The sequence below is a fragment of the Phoenix dactylifera genome, chromosome 8, assembly GCF_009389715.1.
Source record: "Phoenix dactylifera cultivar Barhee BC4 chromosome 8, palm_55x_up_171113_PBpolish2nd_filt_p, whole genome shotgun sequence".
Classification (NCBI taxonomy): Eukaryota; Viridiplantae; Streptophyta; class Magnoliopsida; order Arecales; family Arecaceae; genus Phoenix; species Phoenix dactylifera.
Window position 1 is genome coordinate 31,065,928 of NC_052399.1, and position 11,219 is coordinate 31,077,146.

The 11,219-nt window shown below is 40.6% G+C and overlaps 1 protein-coding gene across 2 annotated transcripts in view; it reads right to left on the bottom strand.

The window, feature by feature from the left end:
* Positions 1-10,424, bottom strand: part of LOC103707792 (protein virilizer homolog) — a 53,599-nt gene extending 43,175 nt beyond the window's left edge. For both annotated transcript variants that reach the window (XM_039129543.1, XM_039129542.1), the window contains exons 1-4: positions 10,119-10,424; positions 3,719-3,824; positions 2,732-2,820; positions 991-1,114 (exon numbers count right to left, since the gene is read on the bottom strand). In XM_039129543.1, coding sequence (XP_038985471.1) covers positions 991-1,114; positions 2,732-2,820; positions 3,719-3,793 — 288 coding nt within the window. In that variant the 5' untranslated portion in view covers positions 3,794-3,824; positions 10,119-10,424. The remainder of the gene's footprint in view (positions 1-990; positions 1,115-2,731; positions 2,821-3,718; positions 3,825-10,118) is intronic.
* Positions 10,425-11,219: the final 795 nt, after the last annotated feature.

The window sequence follows — 11,219 nt, forward strand, 5'->3', positions numbered from 1 at the left end:
AATAGTCATAAAAAGCATGTCAAACTACAAAACCGGCCTAAGAAGATATATATATATATATATAGAAATATCAATATACGCGCTCGGCATCCATCGATATACTTGGTTTTCTAACATCCCATTTTCAAGACCCAATACTTGATTGAAGTATTTTGCCTCTAAATAATGCGACAACCAACTCAATAAAAACACCAATAATTTGCATGGACTTCTTCACAAAACAAAGGAAATGCAAAATGCATAAATGATTTTCGATAGCATTCTCAACCATCAAACGCTTCATCAATGCATGAGATGGCAATGAGCATAATAATCCAACTTTCCACAAGAAGTCATCAGAGCAAGCAAATAGTATTTTGATAAAGCATTTTTGAAACTTCTCACAAACTCAATCTTCACCATCATTAAAAACTGAAATTTTAATTTCTCCAAGTGCTATTAGCAACATTGTGCACTTCTAATTTTCCATTCTACAAAGAGGGAAAGGAAAAAAGCTCGATAATAGCTGGTATGTTCACTATTGAACTTAACCAAGTTTCCTCCACCCGTAGTTTTAAAAGAACAATTTCGGTATGACAATACATTTTGTTGTGCTCTTTGTTCTCATAGTCAAAGAGTACTACTCATAAAACTCCAAACCAAGAACCTATCTTATGTACTCTCTTCGGATCTTTGTTCCCAGACTTGATAGACACTATTTCTCCTCAACTCTGAAACATAAGGCCATATGGTATTCAAAACAAAGCAAATGAACGAGCATTCAGTTAAGAGATGCATGAGAAAAAATTTAAAACACAGCCAGCTGGCTTCTTCTATTCACAATCTTTGGCTTCATGGAAATCGGTAGCCAATTGTTCTTCATGAAAAGTTTCTTAGTATATTCTATACTAACATGAATAGCTATCCTGTAGTGTGAATCGTGAAGTAGATATTCAGACAGATTAGGCAGTCATACTGAGGAAGTAGAGAAGAAGGCAGTGTAGAATTTACCTCAACTTCCAAAACATTTGATGAAGAATGTGAGTAGAGGAAAGGCTGGCAAAGACGCCTAAATCGTGACTCCCCTTCACAGTGGACAAAAACCTCCAAAGCAAATGAAGGAGGGGATGTCGCGCTGCATGAGAAATTTTCCAACACAAGCAACATTCAGAATGATTTTAAAATGTCCCTTCAAAATTAGCCATGTAAAACAAATCTAGAAAAATTGTCCTCGTTGAGATGAAGATCACGCATAGACTTTGCCAGTTGAAATACCCATAAAATATCAAAAATGAAAGAAAGGTCTTCCATATCACAGTTTACCTGAATGACTACGGAGAAGGTGATAACTTCGTCGAAGATGACAATACTAACATTTTATGAGGTTATGACTTTTACTGATTTTATGAGGATTTATTCAACAAAGGATCCATGTGCTTATTCAACAAAAGATCCATGAGCTTCATCCACCTAACAAGGGTAAACAGGGATTGCCAGCGACACTGAAATTTGATAACCCCATGGTGTTCCAAGATGTCCCCATTGTAGCAGTAGGGGGAGATGACTCTTCCACATAAATGGTGATGAGATAAGCTCCACAACTCATGAGCAAGCAGAGAAGTGGCAAGATAATTAAGTTGTGCTCTCACTATCTTAGGTAGATAAGCAACTTTCAAGCTGAATTGTCTAGTCTCCAGCAATCTATCATTTGATTTTTATAGGTCTTTGCTGTCACGCAATCGAAATGCATTTACATACCATCATCATGTAATGCTCCTAATATACAGGACTACATGAATGATGGTGATGACAAAGACAGCAATGATAAGCAGATAATAGATTGGCCACTACAGGTTGTTTTTATTTCTTCATATGCCGTGTACCTTTTATTTTGTTTTTATTTCTTCTGATGCTGTGTACCTTTTATTTTGTTTTTTTTTCTTCAGATGCTGTGTACCTTTTATGCATAAATACTATGAACAAATAAAAAATAAATATAATTCAAAGGATCAATGCCGAAATATATTTTGTATGTGTTCTTAAATTCCTTAGACAATGTTCTGGATGCTCATAAGCATATGCATGCACAGACTTGCATTCAAAAAAGCATGATTTCCATCAAATACCCTAGCAGACCAATCGGATATTTCTTCACAAGTTTGAAAATCTTCATGCCAGCGAATGCAATATTCGCATGGTATTTGATACAGCATCAACCATTCTGTAGCACAAGCATGACACTTGAATACCTTTTTTCTTTTTTATTTTCCGGATAACCTTGTTCCAGCATACCGCCAAAAATCGCAGAAGTTTCACTCAATGACTTTTCAGGTTAAATATATATCAAATAGAGATGACCTACCCAATCTACACCAAAGATCAGAATTCAGAAATATGTTACCATCACCATCTTAAACTTTCAGACTGGCACATCATAGTTATGGATGCAAACAAAATAGAATGCAGCTACATGTGGTTACTGTCTTGATGAGATGATGCAAATGGCAAAAGGCTATAATATTTATTCCCGTTAATAAAATGAAAACTTTTGACCACATTACATAGAACGTCTTCGCATGCTCCCTTCCTTTCATATGATTTTCCTAAGAAGAACCATATCTTTTTTCCAACTCCAGATTAACAAATAAAAGACAAGGTAAAAGTCATCAAACTACTTTAATCAGAATAACTGTCATCATATATGTATGCATTTCTGAAAAAAATGGAAGGGGAAAAAAGCTGTCAATCATACCCAATAAGCGATAAGTTTGGTGTAGACGGAGAAGCATTCTGCTCAAGAAACTCACAAGCAGTTATGACAACAGGTTCTGCAAACAGCACCTGCATGGATATGCAAAACATCATTAAAAGTATTGAACAAGAAAAAGTAAACTGTTAGAGTTAATATTCAGAAAATATTCACACTTTCTTCATAACTTATGTATACATCATTTGTCCTGCTGAACATTCAAGAAAATTTATGCCTTGCATTTGCGCATAGAAACTATCAAGCAAATCCTTATAGATACAGACAAAAGTGAAACAAAGATAGAACAAATGGTGCATGAATTATGTAGTGAGAATAACAATTGATTCCACAAAAGATAAAAGAAATGTTCGCAGTGCATTTTGGTGTACCAGCAAGATTACAATGTTCAGCGATCTTACACGGTTTCTGAAAATGGAAATTGTAATTTTCTACGCTAAGGTGTTTAATGTGTTGAAATCAAGGAAATCCCAAAATCAAAGTATTGGAAGTTTCTACTTGGAGTGAGATTTTCCGAATTCATCATTCTGACATCGCACTCAGCAATCGTTCTTCTGATTTTAGTTTAAATATTTTGCACAGGGGGATATCAACAGGCTACGCCACACCAGATTTCTGCATCAGACTGGGTCTTTGGGTCAGTCCTCTCAAAATTGTATATTTTCCTAACCAAAAAACAGACTGTTCGTATCTATTGTTTCTTTTTTTGTAAGAAAAATGCATCCATTCTTTTAAACAACCAAACACTTTCCAAAAAATCTCACTTTCAAAGAACCTCTCTACTTTTGAACAACCAAATACCTTTTCCAAGAAAACTTCAATCCAAGAGAACCAGGAGTTTGCATGTAAAGAACAACCAAATATAGCTTCAAAAAACAACGAAAGATGGCATTGGAAAAGAAAATAAATTCCATAACTAAAATATTGACTATTATTCTGCAAACTTAAGATTAATAAGAGAGACTGTCTGACCTCATCGACATATTCATCAAGCTGAGAATGAACAAATGATTGAGCAAATAAGACACATGGCTCGGGGCGGCCCATCCTCTCTTCTTTAACTCTAGATAGACATAGCCTGAAAAGAAACATAAGCAACAAAATGAAACTAGAGTTTTGAAAAGGAAAGCCACATCAACAACCAAATCAAACCTTCCTATCGATAAGTATAGCATGATATGAATACGAAAAGCTTGATTGACTCATCTTGCTCCACCCCCCTCCTTTCTCTCTCCTTTCTGGGAGGAAAGTAGCAATAGTACTGCTATCCATCAATATTAAGAAAGTTCAACATCCATACGTTACATTAGCCATTCCTTTAAAGAAAGGATCATCCCACACCCACGAGCTTTCTGGGATCCCAAGTTCCCTAGCTCACTCAGAATAAGATGAAAAGGACGGCAAAACTAGTCCAACGTCGGTGGCACCTCCATACATGCATATAAACCTTACCCAACCAGGCTTGGCTGCACGCTCTCCACCAACTAATCAAGTTTTCTAGAATCTCGAGTTTCCTGGCTCATCCAAAATGGGATAGAAAGGGCGTCAACAAGCTTTCTGGCACGCTTGGTGGGACCTGCGTAGTCATTGTGACACTACTTATAGTGGAACAACTGCATAGTTGTCACCCTGCCACTATCAAAGGAAGCTACGAAAACAGCTGCAAAGACGCGGCCACTATAATAAGGCCACTTTTGGAGTGGTAAACCACATCTTTAGCTTTAGTAGAGGGACGGTTTGAAAGACTTGTTTCCATAGTTGAAGGTCGATATGCAAAGCCATAGTACATTTCAGCAAGTTTTACGGTAAAGACAGCTAAGGCTATTCTTGTGATGGATGAATCAGCTTATCAGCGGCGTGTTAAAGTACTACAATGTAGGAAGAATCAGAGATGGAGACTTTAGCTCATCAGAAGATAACAGCCGCAGATGATAGCATTAGGACCCCAAAATCTACTGACCAAGGTATCACAGAAGTCACAACAGCAAAGTTGCAGTAGACCAAACTATCGAGGGATATTTCAATCAATACCTAGCCAAAACCCAAGATTGTCCGTCATAGTAAGCTACAAAGGATCGCTAGTGAAGTAAACAAATCATTGGCGACATTAGTTTCTGATCGTTTGCCCAAGAGTGAAGAGCAAAAATATAATAGCTTTGTACGTATCACGAGGGTTGGGGGTCAACCGTATCGAAGGAAGCTTCCAAACGTTATTAATGTGATGAATATTCCCTATGCTGGGGGGCAACATAACAACGCAAGAGCCTATTTGGCCTGGTGGCATCATGAATGATCTAAGATCCTCATATGGAATATGGAAAGTATGGATCTTATTGTTCTACAAAAATCTGCTAAAGGATCGAAAAAATGCTAAATTTAATCTAAAAGCGGAGATAAATTAAAACTATATATCCCTAAACCCTAAACCTCCTAAAACCTAAAAACTCTAAACCTTAAACCCTAAAAACCCTAGCACCCTAAACCCTAAACCCTAAACTCTAAACCCTAAACCCTAAACCCTAAACCCTAACCCTAAAATCGAAACCCTAGACCCTAAACCCTAAAACCATAAACCCTAAAGCCTAAACTCTAAAACCCTGAACCGAAACCAAAAATCTTACACCCTAAACAATAAAACCTTAAAACCCTAAAATCGTAAACCCTAAATCCAAAACCCTAAACCCTAAACTCCTAAATCCTAAAGCCAAAATCCAAAATCCTAAAATCCTAGACCCTAAACCCTAATGCCGACTTCACTTAATTTTTGAAGTTAAAAAAAAGCCCCCCAGGGTTGTGGTAGCAGGAGGCTGTCAGTTATTCGATTGCACAGTTTTCGATCCGGACTTGAGGGCGGCCTGGGCGGGTCTTCGACATGCTCAGCGTGTGCAATCAGCTAGCTCAGTCATCTTGGAGGGTGACTCAGCCACGGTCATCAATTGAATCCAGAGGGGTCCGAGGGTCGCTGTCGGTGACCATCCAATGCTTCGTGACATCTGGATGATGATAAGGGATGGAAGAGTTGTCCAGACTAAGCATGTATTTAGAGAAGCCAATGAAGTTGCGGACTGGGTGGTCCAATGTGTGGCCAACCACACCGGCAGTACCATGTCGATAGGGGATGGAGAGCTGCCTCGGGAGCTCCATGATATTTTGTTTTCTGACTTTCTTGAGTATATCCATGCATGTGTTGTATGAATTACCCGTCGCAATAGAAAAAAAAAGGCCCCTCAAGATCCCTACTTCAATCGAAACAGAAGAATCAGAGACGGAGCCTCTCCTTTGCCCCTCTATGCGGCTCCACGGCCCTCCATTGGTCTTCATCGACCGTTTGCCACCCTCCCTCCCTCTCTCCCTCCCCCCACTCTCTCTCTTTCCCTCTCTTTCCTTCTCCCTCACCCCCTATAGCAACCCCTCCACTGCTAGTTTCTCATTCTACTCCTTGGAACCATCCCATCCGCCGCTTGTACAGCACTATACACTACGAATCGGGCGACTCGAGGCAGTTCCGCCATCCTTGGTTCAATCCTTTGTATAGGTGTACATATATATATATAAGAAATTCTTCCCCGCATTTAAAATTTTAAGCATATATCCAAATCCAGATCCAAATTCGATCGAATTCGGAAAGAATATAGAAATGGATTTGATTGGATAATATCCTGCTCATTCTCAGAAAGAATACTTGATTTTGAGCAACAAAATAGTATCATCGCTATAGCCATCTTTCTAGGACAAAGAAAATTTTATTACTAAAATATTTTTGATGAAAGTGCTTCCGTCACAGAAAAAATTACTTCCGTAGCAAAAAAAAATAGCGCATATGACCCTTGGAGCTGATATTTCTTGATAAAATAGATGTTTTGGCAGTGTCACCTACATACTTTTAGTGGCAAACTATTTTGTCGTGAAATATATATATATGTTAGCGACAAAATTCATTTCATTATAAAATATTGAATATTTTGTGATAAACTACTCTATTTCATCGTAGAAGACATTTAGCGATGGGGCATCAATTACGAAACCTAGCGACGAAATTTTTTTCATCGCCAAATACCATAGGCGACGAAATTATTTTTTAGCAACAAAATTATTTTATTGCTAAATGTATAAATTCTTGTAGTGACACCAGTGCCCTCGATGCGCTCTCCAAGCATCCTTAACTAGTCATCTCTCAACCTCCTATCAAACTCTATGTTGTTCCTCAAAGAGTTGAGCACCATCAAACTCCCGAGAAGCTTCTTGTTCAAGAAGATCTACGGCATGGCAGCACTCCCCGACCATTCAATCAACTCCTGCTCTAGGAAGCCATCAACATTGATCCTGACGCACGATAAGCCTAATGCGGTGAGGAGTCCGTCGTCTCTCCATTAGTCCCTTCTCCAATGGGAATATTTAAGTTTCATGCATCCTAAATCTAAATGCAATGGAAACATAAGTTTCCACTGTGTAGAAGACCTAAACTGCATCCTTAGTTAAAACACTTGTTTATAATACAAACTCAATTTTGTTATAATCGGTATGATTTTGCATCAGCTTTATTCTAAAGAACCAGAAGAAATACTTCAGCATTTTCCTTATATTCAAGGTTTCATTCTAAAGGCTAGTTGATCATGTAACCTAGCATCTTTCATGTCTTTTGTACCAGCAAACCTTAAAATGTCAGCCTTTTCATTGTTTCAAAGGTATCCCTTCTCTAATCATTAGAAATTGGCAAATATGTCCAAGCAGCAAACAGAATGACAACCTATACACTAGAAGATAATCATGGAGCACCTACATGTTCAAGAACGATAGGCTAGTTACTCAAGTAAACCAGCACCTCCCGTGACTATTGTACCATTTGTCCCTAAAAGTTTTCCTTCAAAGCTATCCCTCCTGCCATAATCTGAATTTGGTAATTTGTTCAATCAATGAACAGAATGTTAATCTATACATAAGCAAATAATCATGGGGCACCTAATCAAAATTTGTAGTATTGTATTAAAAAGACAATCTAGCCGTCCAGCTATATCAATGAAATAATAAGTTATGCTGAAGATGAAGGGGCACTCAAATCAAATGGTTGAGTTGCCAACATATTCGCCAAGCCATTCCAATACCTAAGGAGGCATCAGCACTTCCTTTCTTGCTATGCAAGTTACCATGAACAATTACTCCATCCACAATTCAAATAGCAACATCATCATTTGCTTATCATAGGCTAATGGGACCAAATAACACCGAGATTAGAACAGTTGTAATGAGGTTTTTGCCTTCTCGTTTTCAGCTTGCTCACTCTAAAATAATGCCAAAACAAGTTTCTTTCTAAGAAGCCTCACAGATAATTGTTACTCGCCTTTCTCTAAGATACACTCAAATATTGAAGAAAAACTAATGCCTTGCGTTTTGAAACACTTCTTCGAGATTTAAAAGAGCACATGCTCAAAGTGTCTATAGATCATATTTTAATAGATAAGGGGCAAATGACCTAGACAGGGCTAAAGAAATTCTAGCAGAGAGAGAAAGAAAGAACTGGCACAGTAGCCGCAAGCTCTAGCTTTTTGCCATCCAACTTCCGTTTTGAAGCATAAGTAGAAAAATAAGCATCAAGTTTAACGCAAAAATATAAAACAAGGCTCCAGATTTAGGAGGGAGAGAGCAAGAGCCCGTACCTGAATGGCACTACTGCCATAGTTTGGCATCCGTCGAGCAGCACGGCCATCGGACAGCCTTGTTCGATCCATGTCCTCCTTTTCGTCAATCTTCTGCCTTTCAAGGAGTAATGGTGATCGAAAACCCTAAAAATGGGAGAGAAAATGATGCGGTGAGAGACTAATGGCAGAAGAGTATCGAAGAGGGATGTCGGGAAAGAGGTATTAGGTTAAGGTTTTGAAGGAGGAAGAGGAGCAAGAAGAGGAGGCATCGCGGCCAAGCGGAAACCTGCAGGAAGCCCGGAGAAAGGAGGTTAAGAACTTTCTTTTCGCACGTGTAGCAACCCCCTTTCTCCGGGCTTCCTGCAGGTTTCCGCTTGGCCGCGATGCCTCCTCTTCTTGCTCCTCTTCCTCCTTCAAAACCTTAACCTAATACCTCTTTCCCGACATCCCTCTTCGATACTCTTCTGCCATTAGTCTCTCACGGCTGTCCGATGGCCATGCTGCTCGACGGATGCCAAACTATGGCAGCAGTGCCATTCAGGTACGGGCTCTTGCTCTCTCCCTCCTAAATCTGGAGCCCTGTTTTATATTTTTGCGTTAAACTTGATGCTTATTTTTCTACTTATGCTTCAAAACGGAAGTTAGATGGCAAAAAGCTAGAGCTTGCGGCTACTGTGCCAGTTCTTTCTTTCTCTCTCTGCTAGAATTTCTTTAGCCCTGTCTAGGTCATTTGCTCCTTATCTATTAAAATATGATCTATAGACACTTTGAGCATGTGCTCTTTTAAATCTCAAAGAAATGTTTCAGAACGCAAGGCATTAGTTTTTCTTCAATATTTGAGTGTATCTTAGAGAAAGGTGAGTAACAATTATCTGTGAGGCTTCTCAGAAAGAAACTTGATTTGGCATTATTTTAGAGTGAGCAAGCTGAAAACGAGAAGGCAAAAATCCTGGAACTTGGATTTGACGTTGTCGATGGTGTCGCTACTCTCAACCTCGAGCGTGATGGTCTTCCTATACCGCGCAGAAGGGGGAGATCGATCCCCAAACATGGTCTTCTCCAGATCTAGGGTTCCTCCGCAGCACCGCCGCAGCCCTTCGAAATGGAGAATGAATGAGAGGAAGAATCGAAGAAGGGACCTAGGGCAAGTTGCAGACCTAGGGTTTCGGAGGAGGGACATACCTTGGGAGAACCGGAGAAGGGACGAAGCACGCCAAAGTCGCCGGACGCCGAAGAGACTCGCGGGCGTGCAGAAGGGGGAGATCGATCCGGGAAGAAGAGACAACCGGACAGGGTCTGCTCTTCTCCAGATCTAGGGTTCCTCTCGGGACAGCCGGATGAGGGAACTCGGAAGCGAAAAAGGGCTTATATCGTATGAGCTATGGCCAATATCGCGTGAGCTATGGCTAATATCGCATGAGCTATGGCTAATATCGTATGAAAGCCTGTGGGCTTGCTCACGGGACTCGGAAGAAGAAAATAAAAGAAGCCCCTTCACATTTGCGATGTTAGAAGTCTCATTGTCCCTACATTTCTTGCAAGAGAGATTTCTTAGATCTCTCTATAAATCGAATCGTCATGAGTGGCCTTAGAATAGCAAACCACAGGTTCTTGGTAGAGGAGCAAAGAGATGGAGCAGAGAGATGATGGAGCAAAGAGATGACGGTAGAGGAGCAAAGAGGAGAACCAGATTCCCGTCGCGATGAGGAGAAGTGAGGAAAAAAGAGAGAACTCACCGAGTCGCCAAGGAGGAGGACGATGAGAAAGAAGAGAAGCACCGCACCGCCCATCGAGCTCCCCGCAAACGAGCCCTTCCGGCTCTTCTTCAATTGTCGGAAAATCGTCGCCCCCACCGGAGAGGGAGGGGAGAGCGAAAGCTCGGGCAGACCACAGACGGAGGAGGAGGTGGGGACTGGGGAAGAAGGAGCTAGGGCAGCGCCGCAGCAAGTCGGGGTCGGGAGAGGACTGAGGAGGATGGACCGAATGGTAGGAGAGGAGGGCGTTGGGCCAACCGTCGGATGCAGGGTTTGGAACTGATCTCAACCGTCCGATCCCAAACTCAATTGGTCAGGTTAAGTCGCGAGCTCTATTTAGGCTCGCGAGCTGCTCGGGCTCGAGCCCAAGCTCGAACTCGAGTTTAAACGGGCCTCATTTTGAGCTTGGGCTCGGGCTCGTTTGACTAACGAGCCCAGCCCGAGCCGATTTTTTATCCGGCTCAGCTTATTAACAGGCCTAACCTTAAACCCTAAACCTTAAAATCCTAAACTTCGAAACCCTAAAACCTAAATCCTAAAACCAAAAATCCTAAACCCAAAAACCCAAAAATTCTAAAACACCAAACCCCGAACCCAAAACCCCAAACCCTAAAACCCTAAATCCCTAAAACCAAACACCAAACCCCAAAACCCCTAAACCCCAAATCCCTAAACCCCTAACCCCGAAAACCCTAAACCCCCCAACCTAAAACCCTAAAACCCCAAAAGAGTTTGCTTTTGACCTTCTATTAGTGTTTCATGTATTGGGTACGAAAGTTGTCCATGCAATGGGTGGCCATATGTCTACACAAAACTAGATATAGAGAAGCAAAGGTCACAGAAAATGATAAATTGACAGCATTTTACAGCATCCAAGATGAATAAATTATATCATACTAACACACCATTGGCATCCTCTGAAAGATATGATTGGACTCTTGATAACAAGGATTATTGTATTGAACCACCTGATTTAGTCAGATACCATGCCAATACTGATCACTAACCAAAATGGTTCGAAGTCTTGGCATGCAATAGGGCCCGAACATGCGCAAAGTAGCCTTAATCGGACTGAACCATCCG